The 27,299-nt window shown below is 41.4% G+C and overlaps 1 protein-coding gene across 2 annotated transcripts; it reads right to left on the bottom strand.

Moving 5' to 3' along the window:
* Positions 1 to 1,171: 1,171 nt before the first annotated feature.
* On the bottom strand, positions 1,172 to 26,721 carry myh7ba (myosin, heavy chain 7B, cardiac muscle, beta a). Of its 2 annotated transcripts, XM_083770691.1 has the most exons (43): positions 26,690 to 26,721; positions 26,202 to 26,355; positions 25,877 to 25,980; positions 25,422 to 25,568; positions 24,800 to 24,956; positions 24,061 to 24,088; positions 23,634 to 23,730; positions 22,049 to 22,141; positions 21,714 to 21,777; positions 21,234 to 21,332; positions 20,620 to 20,723; positions 20,127 to 20,265; positions 19,348 to 19,466; positions 18,338 to 18,487; positions 17,914 to 18,084; positions 17,557 to 17,736; positions 16,697 to 16,829; positions 16,154 to 16,227; positions 15,679 to 15,766; positions 15,232 to 15,349; positions 14,927 to 15,050; positions 14,284 to 14,420; positions 12,353 to 12,608; positions 11,879 to 12,121; positions 11,317 to 11,493; positions 10,525 to 10,670; positions 10,338 to 10,428; positions 9,581 to 9,970; positions 9,051 to 9,177; positions 8,805 to 8,923; positions 8,106 to 8,302; positions 7,561 to 7,744; positions 6,716 to 6,881; positions 5,531 to 5,655; positions 5,318 to 5,433; positions 4,958 to 5,150; positions 4,247 to 4,450; positions 4,041 to 4,166; positions 3,764 to 3,934; positions 3,218 to 3,322; positions 3,008 to 3,103; positions 1,521 to 1,655; positions 1,172 to 1,279 (listed from the first exon to the last, which is right to left on the bottom strand). In XM_083770691.1, exons 2-43 carry the CDS (start codon positions 26,293 to 26,295, stop codon positions 1,268 to 1,270), a joined length of 5,799 nt encoding a protein of 1,932 aa, XP_083626817.1. In that variant the 5' UTR covers positions 26,296 to 26,355; positions 26,690 to 26,721; the 3' UTR covers positions 1,172 to 1,267. The 2 variants fall into 2 exon arrangements, with proteins under 2 accessions (XP_083626817.1, XP_083626818.1); XM_083770692.1 differs by lacking the exons at positions 23,634 to 23,730; positions 25,422 to 25,568; positions 25,877 to 25,980; positions 26,202 to 26,355; positions 26,690 to 26,721 and having other exon boundaries at positions 24,800 to 24,910.
* Between the last annotated feature and the right edge of the window lie 578 nt (positions 26,722 to 27,299).

Here is a 27,299-nt window from a genome sequence, read left to right as displayed (position 1 = left end):
TAACCTATATTCTGCTGTTCAAGCTGGTCGGCCAGCTGACTGGCTGGAATGACCAGCAAAGCCAAGCTACACCAGCAGGTGGCCTAGAACTATACAGTAACAGTATACAAGGATATTGATGTTGTAATGTAGAAAACTAGAGGTTCGGGCTGCGGCCCTCACATCTAACAACCTAGGACTGCACCTAGTATGTAAAAAAACGAAAAGCATGATTTCCATAAATTTTTTAATCATTGAAAACCATGAAAACGACATACTATAGTAAGTTGAAAAACGACATACGTATGTTGTCTAATTTTCTTTAATCGTCGAAAAGCATGATTTCCTTTTGTTTTGTCAGAAACCATGAAAAATTACATACTACAGTAGGTTGTCAAAAAGCATGATTTATCATTTCTTATCGTCAGAATCCATGTAAAAACCTACATATTATGGTCGTCAAAGCATCATTTTCATCTTTTTTATTGTCGAAAACCATGAAAATACCACAAGCATGACTTTCATCTACAAAAAAAAGATTGTCGAACAGAACATGATTTTTATTTTTTATTACTTTTGCCGAAAACCATCATTTATAATGCGGTAACTTATGAATACGATACATTTCAGTACTTCTCTATGTGCCTTTACAACTGACTAAGTTATGGTAATTATACTGTGCTGTTCCACTGAGCATAATAAGGCATTATGACCAGCCCTTATAATACATTACCTGTATAAACATTGTTATATGTTGTTATAACTTGTCATACATAATATAAACAGTTGTAATACGTACATTTTGTTGCCAATACTTTTACTCTTTTGAATACTTGTAACAGAGTATTTCTACATTGTGGTATTGATACTTTTACTAAAGTAAAACATGTGAGTACTTCCTGGGAATAACCAGTGTTGCATTTATTATCCCCCATATGTTTGTGAACACAAACACGATGATTTGATTGGCTGATCACCCCATAGCGATGATTTGATTGGCTGAGTACATATTGAGGATAAATAGTAAGGGCAGAAAAGTGAAGAAGCCAAAAGTGATTGGCCGGAATGACATTTGTGATGATTTGATTGGCTGAGCACGGAATGTGATGTATGATGATGTATGATGATAAGAGCACCCCTCACTTCACACGAGTGTGATTTATTTCCTCCAGACAAAAAATAACTAGTCATATTTACAGGTTAAATAGTCTTTATTAGAGGCGCATCCTCACAGGCATGCACAGCTGTTGCAGCTGGCAGACTGTGATAGGCGGTCTTCTTCATCGTGTCACTCAGCGAGCTGAAATACACAAGACATGTTTATTAGCAACCACATATACAGTGTAACACACAGACAGAAAATACCCATGACCACACCGGTCCACACAAGACATCACATGAGACACGGTATGTGAGGCTAACTTCAATATTGGATTGCATCATGTCTGTTCTGAGAATAGCAAGTTATTTCAAAGAATACTTCTAAAGGTCACACCATGATTGAATCACATGAAGTCCTCTAATGATATTAAACTACTGACCTTGCCACCTTGGTCCCGGGTGCGAATACGGAGCTTGTTGACCTGTGACTCGGCCATATCAGCTCTTTCTTCTGCATCATCAAGTTCATGCTGAACCTTCCTGTACTTGGACAGGTTGGTGTTGGACTGCTCGTCCTGTGAATACGTGGGGATAGAAACAGGAGTCATCATTTGCAGCCCATCCTCATGTCATCTACAGTTATGTTATTCTGCAGTTTTTTCCAGCAGAGGTACGCTGATGCAATATTTGACTAGATAGATAGATAGATAGATAGATAGATAGATAGATAGATAGATAGATAGATAGATAGATAGATAGATAGATAGATAGATAGATAGATAGATAGATAGATAGATAGATAGATAGATAGATAGATAGATAGATAGATAGATAGATAGATAGATAGATAGATAGATAGATAGATAGATAGATAGATTTATATCAAGACCCACTTACAGTACAAAAGGTTGCTGACAGGGATCATTATAGTTGTGATTTGTAGGCAAATAAAGCATCAACTTTTTGAGGGCACAAAGGCCGAGTGCCAGGGCATGAAGGCCATCAATTACAACATTGATTTTAAGTCCCCGGTCATAATTATTTTAGCTTAAAGGTTGATTTAAAGGATGATTACATCTTTTTATTTTTATTTCAAGGCGAACATTGGTTCAGAATAGTGCTTCTTAAATAAATAATCACAGCTTTAAATAACAAAATATAAGTAGCTACTGTTATGTAAAATATTGTAAACATCTCTGTAACATGTATTGGGGTCCCAGTCCAGAGATGAAAATCATAATGAAATGGCCTAGGACCCTGTCACCCCAGGCTAATTCATTCATATACATTTAGGGGGTCCTTGAAATTAAAATGGCAGCCTACATAACTTTTAAATGAGGGTTTGGTTTAGGAAAAGCCTATATTTTGTGCAAAAAGTAATATATTGAATAACATATAAATGTAGGTTTTAAGGCTAGACTGGCATATGGCATTGTAGAGAGGTTAGTGACAGATGAGATTATGGGCCTGCAGGACTGAGGACTCTGGAGATAAGTCAACACAAAGTGAAAGTGCAGCTTCAGATCAGTTTTTTGTTCTTACCTGGAGTGTGTTATCTGCGCTGTGCACAGGGGAACAATGTGTTTAATTATATCCATGGTATTTTTATGTCGCTGTCTAATATGCGAAAAGTACATTTTACGTTTGTTTTGGTGGGCTAGATAGATAGATCAGCTGGACCATGTCCGACCAACGTTAATGCATGTGACGTAGGACCGCCACACAGTCGCGACGGTAGAAAACATTATTTTGTTTTGAGATAGCTAGATAAGCTACACTAGTAGGCAGCGTGTGGGCTAAATGTATATATACAGTGTATATATATATGTGTGTGTGTGTGTGTGTGTGTGTGTGTGTGTGTGTGTGTGTGTGTGTGTGTGTGTGTGTGTGTGTGTGTGTGTGTGTGTGTCTTTTTAAGTGCACTTACCGCCTCTTCAGCCTGTCTCTTGTAGCTTTTCAGCTTAGCCTGCAGCTTGTCTATGAGGTCCTGGAGGCGAACCAAGTTTTTTCTGTCCTCCTCAGTCTGCAAAAACAGCACAGGGCATTCTAGGTTTTTCATTCTGTCCACAAACAATCGCTACTTGTTTCAAACCCTAGCAGTATGTTGTTCCATCTATGCAGATGCAGTATATGTTACCTGGTAGGTGAGTTCTTTGATCCTCCTCTCATACTTGCGCACGCCCTTCTGATACTCCTGGCTCATCTTCTGCTCAGACTCAAGCTCACTTTCTAGGTCTTTTACCTGCCAATGCGTTTAGACAGTTACAAGTCTGCTCTCACTATTCCAAAGATGAACAGGTAGGATAGCGCCTGAATCAATGCTTGGGTAAAGTTGCTTTCCCTAAATACTGTGTAACCAAAGCAGCCACATTGGCTGTCTGCCATGGAAACCGCCTCCCAAAATTAACTATGTCATTTTCTATTCAATAATCTTGCATGAGTAGGCTATATTGTTAACATTTCTAATTCAAATCATTATGATTGTGTGCTTGGACTTCTGGTGACTTTCAAAGTGTTTGATTAATACTATATAAGAGATGCATATGTGGGACATGACAAAATGCCACCTTGGACTAACAACAATTTAAAAAGTAACCTGGTTGGAAGTCAACTTCTAACCCAACCCTGTCTGGCCCCCGGTCTACCACATTGACTACAGATTTTCCAGTGTAAAACACCTCACCCTGGTCTCTAGTTTCTGGATCTGCTTCCTGCCACCCTTGAGTGCAATCTGCTCAGCCTCGTCGAGACGCATCTGCAGGTCCTTGACGGTCTGCTCCATGTTCTTCTTCATCCTCTCCAGATGTGCAGTGGTGTCCTGCTCTTTCTTCAGCTCCTCTGCCATCATAGCTGCCTACAAAAGGACAGTGTTGGAATTACAGAACTCGTTAGGCTATTGACTCATGCAGGGAGTCCGAGTCAGTATTATGTGAGCTCTGTAAATGTGTGTAGGGCCTTACGTCAGTGATGGCCTTCTTGGCCTTTTCTTCTGCATTGCGGCACTCCTGCACTGCATCATCCACCTCGGTGGACAGCATGGACAGATCACTTTCCAGCTTCTTCTTCTGGTTGATCAGGCCAGTGTTCTGCATAAAAAGATGACAATGATGTTCTCTGACCTCAGCTTCTTATGTCCTCTCTGGTACTCAATGCGCTGATACCTTACCTGAGCATGCAACAGGTTGACTCTCTCGGTGCACTCGAGCAGTTCGTGCTCGGCTATTTTCCGAGCCCGGTCGTTCTGCTCCAGCAGGGCCCTCAGCTCCTCCACCTCTGCAGCCAGCAGGTTGTTGCGGCGCTCTGTCACTGCCGCCTGCTCCTTCAGTTCCTCATTCTGGTGCAGGGTCTCATCCAGCTCCAACTGAGCATCCTGCAGCCACAGAATTTCACATTATGTACCTGACCTTATGCAATCAGGAATCAAGTTAATTCACGGCATGAAAATGACAGACCATATCGGGGATGGAACGTAGTCTAAAGAATTATATTTTCTATATATGTGATGTAAATAAAACAAAAAAGAGAAATGTAGACATTAGCATCTGCTAGTTGACATGACAAACAGGGGTTAGTTGGCAGGCTGGCTGTTTGTTTTATTTTTATTTAACCTTTATTTAACCAGTAAAAACATATTGAGACAGAAATCTCTTTTACGAGTGGCAGAAATAAAATTGCACATCAGTGCTACCACAATACATGACATTACAGAATACATCCTTGTTTATCCCTCCAGAATACCTAAAAATACAATAAGAATCTACAAAAAGTTACAACCCTAAGCGATGCAAAAAGGGCAAAGTGCTACATTGATTTAGAAAATGTACAAATAAGTAAATAAATATATGAGCCTAACCTAGAGGCTGTAGTAAGAACTCACCTTGATCTGGACCTGCAGATTTCGCAAGAGTTTCTGGGACTCAGCGGCCTGTCTGTTGGCGTGGGCCAACTGCACCTCCATCTCATTCAGATCACCCTCCATCTTCTTCCTCAGACGGACCGCCTCGTTTCGAGACTTGGACTCTGCATCCAATGTGGTCTGCATGGCCTCCAGTGATCTCTGGTGGTTGCGGCTTAAAGAAGTGAAGGAGAGACAGAGTAAGTTAAGGACCATGGCTGACATGTGGCTCAAATGTTGGATTGCTCAACACAGCATGTAACACCATGTAGATTAAGAAGTTATGGGGAAGTGGTCTGGGATTCTAAAATGTAGAGTGTTATATCTGGTTATAAAGCTCACCGAAGGTTGTCAATTTCCTCATCCTTTTCTGACAGCTTCCTGTCAATGTCTGCCTTGATCTGGTTAAGTTCCAGCTGGATGCGGAGAGTTTTACTCTCTTCGTGCTCCAGAGTGCCCTGAGATAGACACAGAACTTAGTAATAATAATATGGTTAGCCTGAAGCTAAATTGGTCCACAGAAGAAAAACAAAAGGAAAGTGATAGAATGCTTACCTCAGCCTCCTCTAGTGCAGCTTGGATCTCAGTTTTTTCCAGGTCCAGTCCCTTCTTCATCTTCTCCAGTTCGAGGACGGTCTTTGCTCCCTGGCTGATTTGATCGCACAGGTCGGCTATCTCCTCTAGTGTTGGGGATATCAGTCAGCTTATTAGATGAGTCACAAAGTGATTGCAAAACTATTCTTAAGGTTGTCATTTCTTCTGTGTCTATGTCACTCTGTCTGCAATGAATCAATATGCATCATCAAATGATCACAACACAAAGCCATGAAAAGTCATGTGTTAGATATTTAGCTAAATATTTGACATACTGTACACTTGGTGGAAAATATCATTTATATCAATTATTGATAAAGAAAATGTCATACATAACTTCTGAACTATTCATCATAGGAGGATATATTTAGAGCACTGAGGTCATCTGCCCAGGAGACTCACTAAACACCTCTAGATTGTCCTTAGTTGTTCTCAGAGCTACACTCCAGTGTTCTGGTGTATTTTCACATAATGACCCAGGGTTCAATGAAGCCCTCTATTCTGGAATACAGGACGAGTGGAGTGGGCACCTGAGAACCCCAAAATGTGAAAACGTAATGAATAAAAGTATGCTTTTGAAAATGGTCTGAAATAATGTAAAATATACATGATTTGAACATCATTATCAGACCAAAAATGTTTAAAGTATTGTTTATGCCATAATAACTGGCTAAATGTCAAATGTTCAAACATGCTTAAAGAGGGAGTGCCACAATTTTTGTATTGTTTTTATGTGCAATGGTGTATTAACTTTGTATTTAGGGTTTCTTCCTGGAGAATGAAACCTTGACAGTCAAACGGGCCAATGAAATAAACAGTAATATAGTGACATCACACTATCAGCCCCTCCACTAACCCCTCCCCCTTTATCATACAACTACAGCTGTTGCTGCGGCTTCAGTTCAGGTAGATCACCACCCATCACTACCCACCAGGCATACTTAATGAACTGGTGGGCGTGCCCACATAAAAACAAATTTCTAACAAATACTGTACACTTTTTTTAACTGACTCCTTATAAGACCGGATGATCATGTTTTAGGGTGGGAAGAAATCACGACCCTTGTTCAAAAATTTGCCAATTTAACATTGAGGTGGCCAGACTTCTCAGGTGCTCACTCCTTCTGTTACTGTATTTTGTAGTACCTTGGAGGTTCTTGTGCTCCCTCTTGGTGGTCTCCAGATGGTCCAGAGCCTCCTCATAGGAGTTCTTCAGTTTGAAGAGCTCCGTGCTCAGACCACGAGACTCTTTCTGAGAACTTTCCAACTCTAACTGACACTCCTCATATTTTTGTTTCCACTCCGACAGAACCTGTAAGATATTATCAGACACATGGCATATTGCTTGTTTCTGTATTTGCGCATTGTACAGAGGAGACAAACTACAGGTTGAGGACGAGAGGACGACATGCAGAGATGGATGAAAATAAAGAATACTGGGTCAATACAAATGACAAATACTGGGTCAAAAACATTATCATGGCCCGACGTCTGTCTGTCTGTCTGTCTGTCTGTCTGTCTGTCTGTCTGTCTGTCTGTCTTACAAACAGCTGCAATACCACTGTTGAGCAGCCGTCTTATCGCTGCTTGCAGCTATATTTATTATTTATTTATATAACTTTATTATATGACTTTATTGATACGACAGTAGGCTGGCAGCTAGGATATGGGGAGAGAGAAATGGGATAGTGACACGCAGCAAAGTCGGTCTGATTCAAAACCCATGATGTTGCATGATCATGGTATGTATAACTGAATCTGACAGATTGGGAAAATGTAACATTTGATTGAATGAAATCGGAAATCCTCCATTAAAGGTCCTAGTCAGACAATGTGTGACTTCAACTAGACTGATGAGCTCCACTTTGTTTCAAGTTTCAAGTTTTCAAGGTTCTTTATTTGTCTCCCGAGGAATAAATTTGTCTTAACGTAGCTCTTATGTCCATGATGTCGCCGCAGTGCAGCGCCAATAAATATGTGTCCATCCTTACCTTGTCAAAGTGGCGCTGCTTCTTGTCCAGTGCTGCAGCTGCAGCATTCGAGCGCTCCAGGTCCACGACCAGGTCCTCGATCTCCGTCTGCAGCCTGTGCTTGGTCTTCTCCAGGGAGGAGCATTTGGCATTGGAAGCTTCCACTGACTCCTCAGCATCCTGCAAACGAGTCGCAAGCTTCTTCCTAATGGCAAAGTGTGTAAACGTAAATGATTACAAACTGCAGCTATACAGTACGTGTTATTAGATTGACACTGTCCCATCTGGCTCCATTATATAGTCTCTGTCGAGTGGAAACCTCATATGCCCCAAACTGTTACTTTTCAGGATTCAAATAAAAAAATAGCAAAAGTTGCAGATCTGCTACTTTTGTGTTATGCTGGTAGTATATGATCAAATTCGGCATTCATTTACGAAAAGAAAGAAACCACAAAAAGTTAGAATACAGAGGTCGGCGGTTTCTGCCCAACAGTGACGATACGATATGATATGATATATCATATGATATGATTTGATATGATGATACAGAGCAGAATGTTACTTACTTAGCCTCCTCCAGTTCCTCTGTCCTTTGGATGGCGTCGGTCTCGTACTTGGTCCTCCACTGGGCCACCTCAGCGTTGGCTTTCGACAGCGCCCTCTGCAGCTCAGCCTTGGCCTCGGCCTCCTCCTCATACTGCTCTCTCAGCAGGTCACAGTCGTGTCTGGATGACTGCAGGGCGTGGGCCAGGGCACTCTTAGCCTAAAGACCAGTGGAGGAAGCAAAGTAACTAAGTGTAGTCAAGTACTGTCTGTGCTTTTAACAATTTCAGGTACTTTTACTTGAGTGTTTCCCGATTTTCTATACTTTTACTTCTAGTCCACTACATCTCAAGCGACAAATATTGTACTTTTACTCCACTACTAATTATTTGAAAGCTGTAGTTATTAGTTTCGATTTATATTACAACAAAACATACATTAACCACTTCAGCCCTGTTTTAATTGCGATGCGTTGTGTATATAAATACCGGATCGATAAAAATCTGTATCGACCGATCGACTCAAAATCTAATGATCGGAATCGGATCGGGAGCAAAAAAAAACGTGATGAACAGAATGTTTCTACTTCGTTCTTTTCTCACCACTGCTAAAGACAAACCATCAAGGTGATAGAGAGTGATTTACAGTTCTGCCTCTATTCTTCAATGCTGGTAGTTTACTGCACGTAAACGATAAATGGTTGCAATGACAAAGCAGTGGACCTTATTCTCCTCGTCCAGCTGTTTCTTGAGCTCCTCCGTAGTCTGGCAGGAGGAGGTCTTGGCACGCTGAAGTTGGGAGACTAAGGCTTCCCGTTCTTCAAGCTTCCTGCTCAGCTCAGCTGCACAGAGACAAGATAGAGAGCAGTCTGCATCTGTATCGTATCATACAGTGTGTGTGTGTGTGTGTGTGTGTGTGTGTGTGTGTGTGTGTGTGTGTGTGTGTGTGTGCCCCCAGAGATCCCATACCACTTTCGGCATTAGCTCGAGCCCTCTGGGCGCTGGCGTCATTGAGCTGCCTTTGGAGCTCCTCCACTTTGGCTTTAGTCTCGTTCATTTGGTCTTCATACATGCGGCACATTTTCTCTGAGTTGGCCTGGAGACATTGTGAAATTGGTTGGTCGGTTAGCTTATTATTTTATCTAGATATTGATAACATCATGTTATTGTTTTTATTTGTGTTAATATACGTTTTGTCAGTAGCAGCTGTGCCTAAAAATGTGTGGTAATATTTTCTGAACATAGCAGATCTACAAGCCCACAATGCGTCGCACTTTGTTGGCTTGTAGATCTGCTATTTCAAAGGTTTCCAAGACCAAGAGACAAGTATTAAGTGGTTAAATGTCCAAAATACACATTAACATGAATCCAAAATAATATAAAAGATAATGTGTAAACAATGATGAAGACATCTATGTAGTAGTAAGTAGGGTGTCCCTGCTTCACATCTCTCTCTCTCTCCGCTATAGGTTGAAGACCCCTGGTTGCTTCATGTGTACCTTGCTCTTGGAGAGCTGCTCCACGGTGGAGGCCAGGTCGTCCACCTCCATCTTGGCCTCGCTGCGCTCCTTCTCCAGCTTCTGCTTGACGCGCTGCAGACTGTCGATCTGCTCTCCGAGCTCCGCCACCGTGTCGGCGTGCTTCTTGCGCAGCGCGGCCGTCGTGGCCTCGTGGTGCAGCATGGCCTCCTCCAGGTCCCGCCGTAGCTTCAGGAAGTCGCTCTCGCGCTTCTTGTTCATCTCCACCTGGGCCGAGGTGGCGCCGCCAGCCTCCTCCAGGCGCTCACTGAGCTCCTCCAGGTCGCGGGCCACGTCCGCGCGCTGCTTCTCCACCTTGGCCCTGCAGGCCCTGTCCGCCTCCAGCTCCTCCTCCAGCTCCTCGATACGAGCCTGCAGAAACACACGGGAGGCGTGAAACCGATGGAAGGCGGCCGACGTGGAGTTGCATGTATTCGACATGATGACGTAACTATGATGTTTGTGTAAAAACGGTGGTTCCTGATTGGCCGAGGGTGTCACCAAAAATGTACAATCCCATATTGACTGAGGGTGTCACCAAAGATTCACAATCCCTGATTGGCCGAGGTTGTCACCGACATACGCAGCCGAAAACAGTAGTTGCGCCGCTCTGCTCGTGCAAGTAATAATGGACCTTGATATGAAAAGGGTTGAAAACCACTGGTCTAACTTTGTTCAGATGCTGTTATGATGATGCGTAAAGCTTTGTGCGTTATCCACGGCAGGGTCCATCCCTTACCTGAAGCTCTTTTATCTTCTTTTCAAGTTGAATGACCAAAGCCAATTCATCTTCAATTTTGGAACTCATCTCATTCATTTCAAAGTCTTTCCTGGTTGAAAAGTAAAAAATATATAATTCATTTTAAATAACTTGAAAGAAAACAAAAAATACGTTTCTTAAAAATCTAAATATGCAAATGACTGACTTTTTCAGCCTCTCTTCAAGTTGCTGTTTGTCATTGTCCAGGTCCATAACCGACTCCATGGAAAGCTTCAAATCTCCCTCCAGTTTGCGTTTGCAACGTTCCAGGTCCATGCGCAGCTTCTTTTCTTGCTCCAGAGAGCCCTCCAACTGAGAAAAAGAATAAACATCAAGTTAATTTATATGAATGCCATATAAAATAAATAGATTAAATCTATGTAAATCTGTGAATTATTTCAGTCAATGTGATCATGGGAGAGTTGCTAACTTATACATCCCATGTATATAATGCATTTTAAAACATACTCATAATGCATTCTTTTCTGCTCATAACCCTGTACAATTATAGTTATAAGAACTCATAAATTCATATTGCTTTATGAAAAGTGAGGGGCGCTCTAATCATTGTACATCATCATGAATCATTTCATACTGGTCAATCAGAATGCCTGTTGCCACAAATGTACATCATATTTGGCGGACATTTGACCTAATTTGTCCTTTCATTGGCAATGGCAAATATTGAGAGTTTCTCAATATTTGAGGTCTCAGTATCCAACAATGATGAGGAATGAGGTCTCAGTATCCAACAATGATGTAGTATTATCATACTTGACCTTCACCTTCAAGTCAATGTGTTATGATTATTGTTATAAAGCATTATGAGATAATATTATAGACATGGGATGCATACAGCACCTTCTGTTACTGTCTAGGGTAAACTTTGTCGCATTAGTATAAATAAGGCTTATTAGGAGGATGAAGTGTCCTTGAACTGGAACATTTATAAACTCACATCGTCCACTTGTTGCTCCAGCTTGGCCTTAGCTTTGGTCAGGATGTTGACTTTGTCCTCCTCCACCTGCAGGTCATCCAGTGTTTGCTGGTGAGCCTCCTGAAGAGCCTTCTTCTCCTTGGTCAGCTTCAGAATGGTCTCATCCAGCACTGCCATCTCTTCTATGAGGTTCTTCACCTGCATCATGCATGTGGATGCGGGAGAAAATAATACACAAAGCTCTGGTTTTTGTTTCATGTCACCTGTTTTGACCAGTTAATGAGTAGTCCGAGCTGGTTTTAGGACTAGAGGGAGCAATGTCGTCAACTGGCCTTTACCACTAGCAGGGCCTGAGGATATCAAACTTCACTGAAGTGTCCTTTTTTTCACGCGACTCTCAGACGAAGGCCCTTTGGCCGAAACATGTCATTATTAGTTGATTTACTGTAATTTGTATCTTTAAAGAGGAGTGGCACCTAATGGGGATCCGAATGAATAATGAATAAAGCATAGAGCATGGGATGTTGGTATGGGCCTGGATTTGTTCCCCCAGGTGTTACATTGTTCTGCGTTCTTCGCTCACCTTGTTCTCGGTGGCATGCTTCTCCTTCTCCACCTTGGCCAGGGTGATCTCCAGATCATCAATATCCTTCTTCAGCTCGGCACACTCATCCTCCAGCTTCCGCTTCTTGGAGAGCACGGTGGCATTCATCTCCTCCTCGTCCTCCAGCCTCTCCAACAGCTCTTTGACCTTGGCCTCCAGCTGGATCTTGGTCTTGATCAGCAGGTCACAGCGGTCCTCTGCATCCGCCAGGTTGTCCTGCTCCTGACGAGAGAGGACGCCGTACCAAAAGAACAAACGAGTTGAGTAATAGACTGAGACGAGATATAAAAGTCAACATGTGTCTGGAAAGGTTGAGCGCATGCAGTTTTAGTACTGACATCTGGATCCTAACACTAAAATTAAAACACGGCATCTGTACTGGTAATGTTGAATGAGTGAATGGGTGTATGGATTGTTCTAGAATTGCTCTGTGAATGTTCCTACAGTACTTACTGCCTGAAGCAGCAGAGAGAGGTCATTCTTCTCCTGGATCAGGCTGACCTGCCTCTCTTCAAGCTCCTTACGCTTGATCTCCGATTTCTCCAGAGCCTCTTTGAGCCTGGCCAGTTCTTCCTTCAGAGCAGCAAGCTCCTTCTCTGTGGCAGCACTCTTCAACAGAGGTTTGATCCTAAAGAAGAGTCTCATCCAAGGCCAGTGTTTCACTATATTGAAGGCCCGGATGTTCCATTGGATGATCATCAAAGCCTCTCTGTAAACAAGAAGGAAAGGCATTAAAGAAATAAAGGGTGAAAGAAAAAAGTGACAGAAATAAAAGGGTGAAATAATTAAAGGGTGATCAAATTAACATTTTCACGCTGGTGGGAAGTTGGCAGGGAAGGGCGTTCTCTGTTGTTGCACTAGCAACTGCTACAAGTTATTCAGCAGGAACTGGGAGGGATAGTGTTCTCCACCACACAAGTTATGCTCCTCACTGTCAGGTAGGCATTGTGTCAGGTTCTTGCATGTATGTTTTTATGCTTTGTTTCCTAATCTAATGTATTCCACTGTCTGCCTGTTCTGTCATTTTTTGTGTGGGGACTGCAGATGTAATTGAATTGAATTGAATTTAATTTAATTTAATTTAATTTAATTTAATTTAATTTAATTTAATTGAGGGACTACTGTATACACATGGTATTGGCAAAATGAAACAAACAAACCAACAAACAGAACAAAAAAAACCAATGGAAAATAATTAAAGGAAGAAAGAATTAAAGGATAATATATTTAGAATATCTCAATAGTAGAGTTAATCAGAACTCTAAATATGGAACTGAGGTAGATTGCTCAAGGACTTACTGTCAGGGTTTAGAGGTGTGTTTTGTGTGTGTGTGTGTGTGTGTGTGTGTGTGTGGGTGTGTGTGTGTGTGTGTGTGTGTGTGTGTGTGTGTGTGTGTGTGTGTGTGTGTGTGTGTGTGTTGTGTGTGTGTGTGTGTGTGTGTGTGTGTGTGTGTGTGTGTGTGTGTGTGTGTGTGTGTGTGTGTGTGTGCGTGTGCCCGCGCGCGCACATACCAATGGACAAGACAAGGTTGTGTCGGAGGGATCTAGTAGAATGGGAGGTGGTTGAATGAGGTAGGGGTTAGCTGAGCTATGAGTCTGATTGAATGTTTGACATGACTCCACGCTGGGTGCCTCAAAGGTGAACGTCTCTGTGTTTATTTAGAAACCGAAGCCCTCTGTCCAACGGCATCCTTTAATCCTCCGTCACCCGCCACATATCCCATCCCCGCAGTCACTTAGAAGTGCAGGCGCCGCGGACAAAAGGAGCCATGGGGTATGGGGCGTTCAGGGAGAGAGGGAGGGGGGGGGTGGCATATTTTTAGGGTGTACCCAAGCAGCTGCCACTTGACACATGTCGCCACGGAGCTCTGTGGACAGCGTCAGCATTGTTTAATTTAGAGGGATAAAGGTGAGAATGGCAGAGACGGGCGTGTGTGTATGTGACAAGAGAGAGCCAGGGCCCTTATTACCAATAGGGCCACACACATGCCTGGTAACCATATAAGGGCAAGCACACGCCTCACACACGCCGATAACACTGCCCTTGCATGCCACAAATACTAGACCAAGGGAGGGAGCACTAAGGTATAATGTATCACACGATGAAAGGATCGCAGCTGATCATGTTCCTACTGATCCTGTTTGGGAAAGCAACTGGTCACCCAGTGCACTCATTTCATAGCAATGTCTTCATCTGCCGGTGAGGTTCAAAGCAAACCCTCTTACTTTACTCTCCTGCCCTGCTAGGTCGGCATACTAAACACATCTACTCTCTTCTATAGCTCACAATGCATTGCTGTGCGACACCACCGTACAACAAAGTATAAATCAGTCTTAAGTGATTAAGATATGAAGCCGAATGTTCCTTTTGATCTCATACTTACTTCCTCTCCATCATCTTAAAGAGCTCCAACTTCATGATCTTGCCACGGCTCACAGCCTGTAACATGGTGAGGACTTTGGCCAAGCGATCGTCCCTCAGCTCTTCTAGAACGCCAAGGAGGCCTGCTTTGAAGAACACCTGTATTTATAGGAACAAAACCACTGCAATAATCAATGGCTGATAATGAACAGCAGTGTTAATTCAATTTTGAAAGTACAAAAACAGACTGTTCGATTGTGTGGGACACTGGTTAACACCAGTGGTGTGTGTAAGGTTGGCCAAAATGTGATATTTCTTTGGTAGGCTACTAGAGTATTCATTCAAAACACATCTATGTGTAACAAATCATTAAATCAACATGGCTATATTCACATTTATACATAGGATGAATTCATGTTGATTTAAATGCATTCAGAGACAAAAATGCAAAATGGCAGTACATAAATTATCTCTCTATAACGTTATCATCAGAATAACGCTTGGAAATCTAAACTGATTTTCACAACATATTTACAAATGCACCCAAATATTAGTTGGTATCGTGCCACTCTGTGACTATTATTATCATAGGCCTATAGGATCAGACGAGACTTGACAGTATAATTGTCAACAATAATTTTCAAACCCAATCTCCGCCCTCCCACCTTCGTGTGTCCAAATCTATACTGGGTGTGGTCCACATCCAAAGAGGCCAGCAGCTTCTCAGAAGCCTTCCTGCTGTCCACAAACGTGTCATCTGGGATGGCTTGTGGGTTCAGGATGCGATAGCTGTCCACGAGTAAGATAGCAGGTTCTGTTACTGATCCAGACTCAGATTCACATTGGTATCTATTATCTAAGGAACGGTTTGTTGACATTTGTGTAAAACAAAGTGTACAAATGGACCCAAATGGTCCATTTTCGACACTCTTGAGGACTTTACTGTCTGCATTTGTCCCATTCATCTCACCGCTGTTTGAAGTCAGCATAGAGAAGGCGGTTAGGGAAGCCCTTTCTGCAGATTCTAATGCCCTCCAGCACACCATTGCAGCGTAGTTGGTGCAGAACCATAAAGGCATCCATGATCCCTGGAATAATACAATAATAGTTGCACACAGGAACTTAGTTTCTGATGAAATGTTTGTGCCATGACACCACCTCAAAATCAATCATTTTAAATTAAATACTGAATTATTATTAATTATATTTGACATCAAACCTATTTGAATTTTAATATGTAACAAATATACCATATAATAGTTAATTCCACAGTTAAGAATCTGATTATTCTACATAAATGTAAAAATAGTCAGAATGGTCCGTTGTTCAGAGATGCAGTAACTTAATTGAACAACAGAATGGTGTATTCAACAAAGCCATGTAATAAGATGTGGTAATTGAATACACTGTGTCATACCTGGAGTCTTTGACTCATTAGGGATGAGGCAGCGCACAAAGTGGGGCTGTGTGCTGCGGAGGTTGGTCATCAGCTTGTTCAGATTTTCCTGAAGGTGCGGAGAAATGTAGCAGAAAGCAAAATCGAAAAGAATCAGTGACTAAGAATTATTCGATGACTTGAGCAAAAACCTCAACACCACACTACGAACAGGACTGTGCAAATTGCTGCAAAGATCATAGTCTGTTTTAGAGCACATTGTGATCACCTTCATACGTTGTCCCCGGTGTAGAAGAGAGAGGAGCCAGCACAGACTTAAAGTGATGTTCATGTGATCAATGCCCTAAACATCACTGCAAGTCTTAACTGCCTCCTTCCCGGCACTCCAATGATAATTTATCACTGGATATTCTGGTTCTACTTGAATATGATTGAGGGGATTAAATCAACTACATAACGCTGGTGTACATTGACATCAAACCGGTGCCAGGCTCACCTTGTGAAGCTGAGATACAGTCTGAAAAGATGCAGCCTTCTTCCTCTTCTCCTTGACCCCGCTCTTGGGGTCTGCTGCTCATGGGTGATAAGACTCATCAGTTTAATCATACATTGATCCCAGTGATCTAGAGCACTGGTTCCCACACTGTTTAACTCGAGAGAGAGAGAGAGAAATTAGACTTTGAAATTAGATTTGTCTGCGACCCAAACTAGTGAAAATAGCATATCGCGTCGCTTCGTGACGTCTTGTGAGCTTGCCATTTTCACTACTTCCTAAACTTTTAATTTTTTTATAAAATACTTTTGAAAAAATTTGGAATAGTTTTTAATTGATGAAAACGTCTGATTATTTTATAATCTTTTGATTTTTAGGAAATTAAAAACTAATTAACTCACAACCCATAACAATTGGTCCGCGACACAAATAGTGGGTCAGTACTCGACAGGACCCATGTTTGGGTTGCGGACCAATTTGTACGGGTCGCGAGTGGAAACCAGTGATCTAGTCTACAGTCATGAATGTCATCAGGTTGCCTTGTACCTGTGTCTGAGCTGACATAGTTCTCATACAGAGAGGCCAGTAACTTGTTGGCAGACTTCTGGAAGCACACCACCACCGTCTCATTCAACGGGTCTTTGTTTTTCTCCAGCCAGCCACCAATGTTGTATGGTACCTGTTAGATATACAGCCAACATCTTAACCCATTAAGACCTGAGGCCGATTCATTTTTCTTCTAAATCAGCAGTTCTCACAATTTCAAGATTTTTCTCAAATGTAAAAAAAATACACTGTACATTGTACACTGTATCTAATTACGTAGTTTCACCTGAAAAAAGCCCAAATGTCCCTAAAGGTTTCAAAGGTTCTTTTAACTCTGCGAGTGAATACTGTGTGGTATAGAGAGTATGCACAATACATGCATGATTTTCCCATCAGGACACGGCCCCCCCTCATCTAGACTGAGCAGACATTGAGCAGCATAGAGTGTTGGAGTTTGGAAGCGCTCGTTGGAAATCACTCAACCGTCCTGTGTACCACCTGTTTCTAAATGTCACATGATGCAGGAGGCAGCAAAGCCCTTCCATTTTCTTGACAGAAAGTAGCTCATAACATTTCTATGGTGGATTTTTATTAAACAAAAACTTTGCAGATAGAAAGAGGATAATTCAAGCTTTTCTTACAGCTGCAATGTTGGTGAGTTTAACATTGTTTAATGCAATCAGACAGGACTTTTCTGTTTGGATGAATGGGCTGTCAATGCCAGAAAGTAGTTTTTTGCCACTCAGTGGGCGTTCCCGCATAACTTCCAGGTACAATGATGTCACACGCATACCCTCTATTGAAGCAGAGGAGGTTTTCCTAATGCTTGATAGGTCAATCTTTAGTAAGGATGGACTTACCACTCCGGCGTAGTGGACAAGCTCAAAGTGGGCCTCGTACTTGCGCTTCTTATCCGGTCTGGGTTTTTGGAAGTTAGCTGACTTGCCAATGTGATTATCGAACATCTTGGCCTTGAAGCTGTTCTCAGTGGCCTTGGGGAACATGCACTCCTCTTCAAGAATGGACATGATTCCCAGTGGCTAGAGGAAGAGGAGGTGGTTCATTATGTCATTAATTTATACATGAGAGCTGATGATCACATAAAGTATTGAAATACAAATAAAGAGCAAAGTAGTACCAACTTTATCCAAGACAGATACAGATTACAGATGAAGAGATAACAATGAGTAACCTAACATGAAATATGCTGTTTGTACTTTTTCAATTAGATCAATGCAAGCCTGAAGGTCAAGCCCGAAGTCGATGAAGGTCCAGTCGATGCCCTCTCTCTTGTACTCTTCCTGTTCCAGGATGAACATGTGGTGGTTGAAGTACTGTTGCAGTTTCTCATTGGTAAAGTTGATGCACAGCTGCTCAAAGCTGTTGAGCTGCAATGAAAGTGGAACAGGTGTTTAGGAGAACTTTAGAATTGAACACAACAGCATGTCTAAACTAGAAAATATGTTACATTGATTATATCCTGCACCACTGCTAGTGTGTCACACACTCTGAGAGGGCACCTGCTGGTATTAGATCAAAGCGTACACACTCAAATAAAAGTGATTCTTCAGTGAGTCCACCTAGGCAACGTTCTCTACATTGCTCTGACTGTAAATGAATTGACAAAATGGAAAAACTCACATCAAAGATCTCAAAGCCAGCGATATCCAGTACACCTATGAAGTACTGGCGAGGCAGGGACGTGTACAATGTCCGGTTGATGCGTCCCACAAGCCATTTGAACATGCGGTCATAGGTAGCTTTGGCTAGGGCGCCGACGGCATAGTTAACCTATAACAGCAGCCACGCAACACACACAGTCACACGCACAAGAAACATGGTCATCGAAGTTCACACAAGTAGCCTCTGTTGCGTGGATACCAGATTGCAGAGTGTGTAGAATCCTGAGTGCATCGATTGATTAATAATTAAGACTACTGCTTATTGACACTACTTGCTTATTAGCAAATAGAATAGCAATGCAAATGAAGAAGCTTATTTCTTCTTCCTACAAAATACTTTGGAATATTTCGAGATTGTTCAGTTAAACCTCCTCATCCTCCTACTGGTCGTACTGGCTGATACATATTATGTTACAAAGGCTTGAGTCCACAGACTCTGAGCATAATCCTACTTTATGTTTGAAACTGTATGTAAGCAATAATTATAATGTGTCCTAAGCATTCATTACATTTTACGGTTTGTGCTTTTCAAGCAAACAGTTACAATTAGGTGCTTTACAAAATAAGTCCATACTTTGGACTTTGGTCTACTCTGTGCTACAGTATATGAGCCTGAAATGCTGTGTTACCCTGTCACCATGGCAATACGGTAACATGATATACCATGACGGCCTTATAGCCCTGTCATATCAGGCCTCTCTCACTGCACTGGGTGACAGGGATGTCACGGTACTGGTCATTGTGTCTATATGGTACTGGTCATTGTGTAATCATGTCACATGATACTGACCATGATACTGACAATGATACCGACTTGAAATTGATGAGATGTTTTCTAAATTCTATAACCAACACAATACACAATAAAAAATAAAGCTGGCCTTTTAATTGGGTGTGGGGGCGGTAAGGGACCTGGCTATTGGATAGGGAGCACTAGCCCAAAGAAGGTTGGGATTTGCATTCACTCACCTGTTCAACACTCTGACCCTTCACCACATACTCATTGCCAACCTTCACCCTGGGGTGCAGGAGCCCCTTGATTAGGTCAGCTGAACTGACTCCCATCAAGTAGGAGGCTTTGTCAGCACCTGTCAAACCAACATAGAATGGAAGCGAAACCATCACAATCAACTTTACTGTGACTTCACTGTCAAGCTTAAACATAGACTGTCACTTCACTGTGTTGTGTTCTTTTTTCTTTTTTTATATATATTTTTTTTGTCCCACGATTTTGTAACCCATTTTTCACCCCTGTGTCAATCATCCTGTGATGTGATCCTGGGCTCTACACACCCTCCGCCAACCTAGGGAGAGCAACGGACTTAACTCATGCTTCCTTCATGCTTGAGTGTCCAAGTTGCTCCTTTACACCTGACAGGGGGGAGTTTCCCTGGTTGGACGTAGCGCGTGGAAGGAGCACGTTATTCCAACCAGTTCCTTTCCCCTCCATCAGGCGTCCCGGCTGGCCAGGGGGAGGCAGTTTAGAGACCAGGATTACTGCATGTTTTTGTGAGGGTACCTACCCTAGGGGACACGGGGAGAACATGCAAACTCCACACAGAAAGGCCCTTTCGCCAACCCCGCCTTCGGGTATGGGCACTGATGACGCGGAGGAGGAAACACACCGCCAGCACCCACAGCGCCCCGAGCGGGAATCGAACCCAGGACCTTCTAGCTGTGAGGCGACAGCACTACCAACTGTGCCACCGTGCCCCCTTGTTGTGTTCTTTGTACTCTGGGGATCTTACTTTCAGTGCCGTCGGCCTCAGCCTGTTCCTCGCGCTGTTTTTGCTTGAATTTCATGTTGCCAAAGTGCATAATGGCTCCAACTATTTTATAGCAGCCGTATTTCTCCTCAGTCATGAAACCTAGAATATCCATGGCATGCTGTGGGAACAACCAAGAACAAGGGATGTCACCACTTCAAATTATATTGGAGAAAAGATACTTGCCCCTATATATCTACGTATATACTTTTATTCATTCAGTCATGATGAAACGCTAAGCATGGCCCCTGGAAAGAGGAGCGATTCACCGTGCATTTACACACCATAGAAATGCATGTTTTATTAGTCATTGCTTTGTACATTATCTTTCAATATTTACAGTACATAGTGTTATGACTGCCGTTGTTGTGATTATTGTTTTGGGAAGCACTTTGTGTTGTTGTTTTTTTTTAAGCTGCGACAGTATATAAATCAAAGGTATTATTATATTATTTCGGCACAGAAAAGCTCTTACGTCAGTGGCCATCAACTCCTGCCCATCATCCATGTTCTCCACGGTGGTGACGCCCTGGGAGCAGAAGTGGTAGTCATAGGGGTTGGTGGATATCAGTAGCATATCTGTGAGGAGAGGAGTGTGCATGATGAGGTCTTGGACATTGGAATATTATGAATACAAATCCCATTTCTGTTTGCCTCTTAGGCTTTGTAAATGAAAATTGCACAGTGAAGATATGACAAATAGCTTAAATATATAAATGAATTACATTTTTGGAAAATGGTTGAAAATGCATGAACATTTTTCATGCATTGAAAACGTGGAAACGATTATGATGATTATGCAAAATTAATTGGGATTAGGTAATTATGTAACAATTGTGACAGGCCTAGGTTTAAGCACGATTTGCACTTTGTAGTAAGACGGTGTCATCTATTTTCAGGATGTGACGCTGTAGTATGACAGTGTATGAGTTAAGCATTACTAGCGTTGCAATGAATATTCATTCAATTACATGTCCACCAGGGTAATGGAGTATCATTCTTAACTACCAAGAAATCCCCCCCAGGGGTACAACACTCAGAGTTAAACTAAACTAAACTAACACTTACTTTTGCAGTGAAATAACTTACCTAGGAGTTCTGGCTTCTTCTGTGACATGATCTGATAGTAGATGTGGTAGCTCCTCTCACCAGACTGCTGAAATATCACCCTGGACTTTTCCAGAAGATCTGACAAATGAGAGCAGCAACTTATTAACACATAATATACACAGGAAATGTCTTCATTTAAGTCCTGAGTGTTCATTTAACTATGAGTGCAAACATGTAGTTAACTCAATTAACTTGGCATGGGCCTAGACAGCTGGCGTTTCACTCCCCATCTCTCTCTCTCCCCATTTCCTGTCAGACTACTTTACACTATTACACTTTACGCTACTTATAAATAATATACTTACAAATAAAGTCAGAAAAAGCCCCCAAAATATCTTTAAAAAATATAATAATAATAATAATAATAATAATAATAACAATAATAATAATAATAATAATATGGATGTTACTGTGTACTGGAATGAATGAATAAATACAAAAGTAAATGTGTTAACTCACATATGTCAATATCAGAGGAGGCTAGTTTTCCAGTGTGTCCAAAATGGATACGGATGAACTTTCCCTGTGGTAGAGAAATTAGAGGATTATCTTATTTTGAGGATGTCATTATAGGTGAACATCTTCAAAAAACCTTACAAATAAAAATAGATTTCAAACTAATTTTCACATTTGAAAACATTTTAAGATTGTTCAAAATCAAATTATCCAAATTTTTATTTATTTTTTAAATAGTCAATGTGTTGTGAGATTTCTTAGCTATTAGCTATTTTCACTATTCATCACAATGAAATATAGGGCTTCAGAGCATTCACAAACGTTTAACAGGTACTCACAAAACGGGACGAGTTGTCGTTCCTCAACGTTTTGGCATTGCCAAACGCCTCCATTGCAGGGTTCGCCTCAATAATCTGGTCCTCCAGCGTACCCTGCAAAGATAACAAGGTGGGTGAGTCCTCCACGGTCAAATAACCCTCAGTGTTAATCTAAATCTGACAGCGTATAAAATGGTCCATTGGTGTCCATTTCAAATGAACTGAATAGCATTACAACAATCTCAACCACTTGAAACTCAGCATCCATATTCTGGGGAGCCAAAAATAAGCGATCTACGAGCTTGCAGATCGGCTATTTTTGGGGACGAGATTTGGTGTAGAAGGAAAAAGCGGTCGAACTACAGAGCCAACTCAGGTCTAGAGGGTTTAAGTGGTTAAATCTACACTGTAACTTTCATGTCCTACCCTGGATTTGAACCCGAGTGCTTTACCACTGAGCTAATAGTCTGCTTGCTCAGGGGAGACATTTAATTTTCACCAAGTTCAGGCAGTATACCACTTGTCAAACAGTAGTGGTCAAAGCAGACCACAGGATATAAAAGACTCAACAGAAGAGCAGGAAAACCAGAGAAGTACAACCATGGCATTTGTGAAAGTAAAATAATATTAGTATACTCTACCCTATAGATCGGTGAAAATATCATTTTATCCACACAACAAAAGTGTGGATAAAAGTGTAACGTTAAGCCCAATATTTCATTGTATGAGGAATAATACATTCTTGCTATTTTTGTCATTTTTGGAAAGAATTCATCATTTTTGGAAAACAATGTGGAAAAGGTTTAGAATATTAGGAAAATATGTTTTAAGAATATGAAAAGACATGGGCAATTTTTGAAAATGTTTGCACATTTTCACCAATGCCCTAACATGCCCAAAACAGGGACTCCAGGTTGAAAGTGCAGCAACAATTCTAAATCAAATTGAATGATAGATAGAACACATGCATCAACATAAATCAATGCTGATGATTGTGTCATAGAGCTAACATACCCTGTTTTACTGGCTGACCCATGAGGGTGAGAAGAAGGTGATTGTGTTATCATTGCATATATAAAGCAAACACTTAATGACAGTTTCACCATCAAAGAGGAATATCATGACCAAGTTGAAATATTGATTGTTAAAGCTGTGATAAAGGTTTAGAAACCACGTCATTTTATATGATGAACAAAGCCACAAAAACGAAGCAGGAACGGAAATGGGAGGAAATGTGGGAGAAAAGGGGGAGTAAAAATGGACGCCAAGCAAAATAGGAAGAACTAAAATCAAAGCAACTGAAAGTGCTATGCCATCTTGGGGTTAATGGTTTAAAAAATAAAAAGAAGAAAAAAGTGAGAAAATGAGAGGAAAAGGGAAAAATGTAAATGATTCCAAAAATCAACAAGAAGATAAAGTAGCTACATACAGATGAGGGTATAAGTCTATATGAATGTAATCAATGTCGACATTCACCATTGATACTTAATGAAGAAAAGGTATGAAAGAATGTTTAAGGGGAATTCTCTAAAGGATTCCTGGGACCAAAAAAAAAAGGAAAAAGGGAAAGGGGAACAAAAAAAATGTACTGCCATATTGGCCTTACTCCTTTCTTAGCAGATGTTTCCCCCAGAGCTGCCACAATAGCAAAATACTGAATGACACGTTTCGTGTTGACAGTTTTGCCAGCACCGGACTCACCGCTATAGGAGTGTGACAAAAAATAAAAAATAAATGAACAAACGTGTGCATAAAACAGGTAAAAACGGGACACAAAAGGTTGCGTAAAATATACGTTACAAGTGAAGAGGGGGGGTGGGGGAACCGTCTGGCTTTGTTTGGCTTTGACTGAATTACATTCAAGTGCAACAATATAATTCAAAAAATGCATTTTAAGTGGCAGTGTTTGGAGGGTATACTTTACACATTATGTAGTTATTCACATTGCCAAAACATTCAAATGTCCTATACGGTCTTAATATGTCACAGACTTGGAAAAAGAGTGCATTCGGTTGTTAAACATTTTGACTCACGTGATTAGCATGGATTGATTCTCCCGATCTAGTTTAAAAAAGAAGAAGCATATAAGCAATTTTTTTTTTGTTATTGTTTATAATTATGCTATAGATGTCATCCTGAAAAGTGCACTTTTGCATGTTTTACTGCACAGCACAGATACATCCTCAAGTGTTGATTTATCCATTTGTATAACTCAAGAGCAGAGACGTGCTGGCCATTGGGAAATTCAGGACAACTCCCGAACGGCCGGTCCAGTCCAGGCCGGTCTGGGCCAGCCGTTTTCTTTTATTTTTTTATATATATATAAAAAAAAAACATATATTTAATTTCGAAGATACACAAGTATCTTTTAACAAGGTAACAGCCTATATAATCATGTTGCTTTGTGACATATTAATAATGTTGTGCACAGCAGCCTGTTAGGTCACTGTAGGACCTAAAGTGACCTAAAATGCGCTCGCACGCCCTTGATTCGTCGGTGTTTCGTTTCGTCGGCACGCAGCCTGAAATACGGGCCCACCACGTCCCTGCTCAAGAGTGTACAAATGTCTCACTCACTCTACTGTATAGCGCCTTGGATAAAGGCGATATATAAATGCACCATTTACTTTCCAAGTTAAATTAACACTCAAGATTTTACTGTGTGTGTGTGTGTGTGTGTGTGTGTGTGTGTGTGTGTGTGTGTGTGTGTGTGTGTGTGTGTGTGTGTGTGTGTGTGTGTGTGTGTGTGTGTGTGTGTGTGTGTCCACTCACTCTGCAGCATGTCATTGTAGGCGTTATCTGCAATGGAGTAGATGTGGGGCGGGGAATCAGAGCGGCGCTTGCCTTTGTAGGCAGCAACCACAGCGGGATCGTAGACAGGCAACCATTTGTATGGATTCACTGTCACACAGAAGAGCCCGGAGTAGGTCTAAGAAGAACAGCACCATAATATCAACATGGGAGAAGTATAAAAGGCCTTTCATATAGTGTACACAATCACATAGCTTTTAGTTTGCATTTAATATATATAGGCTACAGTATGTACATAATAACTTAGCAAATATATTAATATTTTGTTGCTGCTTGTTTATGTCTATTAACTGATTGTAGATTACAACAATACAACAAACTCAACAAGTCAAATTCCTTCATAATGTGTCATAATGAACTCTTGTAAAGACAAATTTAACTATACAGACTACAATTCCAAAATCGGGACATATTGTCAAATGTCATGTTTGCACAAGCTCATGGCTCATGGCTCTGAGCCTCATGGAGGAAACCAGACAAATCTGCCATTGAAAAAACAGAAAAAGGCCATTCCATGCAGGCTTCAATTCTCTATTTTAATTAGGCCCACTACTGGTGAACATTGCATAATGAATATACTCACATAGATCATCCAGTGGGAATAGCGTCTGCGCAGGTTGTAAAGCACGGAGGCCTCGTTGAGGTGGGTCAGCATGGCCATGTCCTCTATCATGTCAAACTTTGCGGGGTTCATCTGCTGGACTTCACCCTCCTTCACTGTTAATGTTGTCTAAGCAGGAAACAGAGACTGGTTTACAGGTTGACTGTATAGCCTGTAAGGCTATAGTCGTGCACTTATCATGTTCAGTTGCTACAGCAAACCATTTAAAAAAAAATCTATATAGTGAAAAAGAGTGGTCTGTATTGCAGACACATAACACATTCAATCATAAATTATAATTATTTATTTGTCTTCTCATTTATAACGTTTGATTTTATACCAAAATTGTTAATAGAAGATAAAGAATTAAATAATATCACATTTTATTTTACGCAAAGCCAGTATAGGCTATATAGGCCTGTGTAGCCTTAACTTACCCTCCGGTCTTTGGTCTCAACAATGACGTTGTCACCGTCGAGTTCTTTGATCTCGACCTCAATATAAGCTTCCTTGTCATCTGGGATCCACACGCGCTTCTTACCTAACAACAAATAACGCGGAGGAGAGACAGTGTTGATGGAAGTATAGTGCAATGACTAACTAACTAACTAACTAACCAACTAACCAACTAACTAAACGAAATATGCCTGTATTCCGATGTGTTGAGTATAGGATGCAATACAGTAAAACGACAAAATGTGTGACATAGATTGAAACGTGCGCGGAGCGAAGCCCGGTGCCACTGTGGAGCTTTCCAAGTACCATCAAAAGGCTCCTGCGCAGCCAGCAACTCCAAGTCTGTTTTACGCAAAAACGGTCCAGCCTCCCCAAACTCCTTCAAGTCAAAGCGGGACATGGTGATGATGACAACTCCTGGTGCACGACGCACCAACGGAACAGAAGGCTTCTGGGACTCCTTGGACAAGAGAACAAATCATTCGGTTAGATCAAGAGACATAATATGGGTGTTCTTCTCCGGCCTTTCCAGAAGAGCAGTGTGAAAGAGACGCGCAAACTAGAATGACTGTGTGCGTAAGAGCGCACAAATCCACTAATTATCACCGCAGGCTATAGGCATTCAATCCTGTATCACGCGTAGCATAAATAAACTTGTCAGTAGCCTATATGGGCTATATGCAGAATGACATTTGGAGTCGATAAACCACTTTAAAACATAGCCAACCCAACGCGCCAAACGTAGGCCTATACAGCCTAACTGAGAAAACAAAGTAAAAAAGTTGTAGACTGACCTCGTTATGCCGACAACGAAATAACAACTTGGTGAGGTGTGTCCCCTTTTTATTGTGTTTGTCAAGGTCACGGTCAGGGGAGATGTGTCCCTCATTAGCATATGCCACCTCCTCCAACGCCTATTGGTGGTGGCCGCGTGTCTCAATTGACACAAAAGGAAAGCTACGTTTTTATCATTGCGCTAAACCTATAACCTAAGCCGGCTATTTTTATAGCCCTGTTATTTTATGAGCTGCATGAAGTGAGTAAAAGAGAAATTCAAATGAGCATCTCTGAAGGGACGATTCTGTCATTGTCATGTCAAAACTCGGAGTCAGTGTCACTGGAGGCTATAGCTAATAAAAACGCAGAGAAATGCCATGCATGCAGATAATTTTTTAGATCGACAAAGAATTGCCCACATAGACCTATAACGCAAGACCTCTGTAACACCAAGATCTTAACTCTTAAGTAGCCTATCTCGAGTAGGCTAGCATATGCTATAATATAGGCTTCAGCTTTGACTATTTATAATCATATATGTTATGTCTCCTCTTGAAAAGCACAACTTTATTCAGAAGCTCCTGATGTGACTTGGTTATCTATGATCTCATGCTGTCCCTGCTCATG

The sequence above is a fragment of the Protomyctophum parallelum genome (assembly GCF_964188405.1).
Source record: "Protomyctophum parallelum genome assembly, chromosome: 8".
NCBI lineage: Eukaryota > Metazoa > Chordata > Actinopteri > Myctophiformes > Myctophidae > Protomyctophum > Protomyctophum parallelum.
This window is presented reverse-complemented; position numbering and strand designations above follow the sequence as displayed.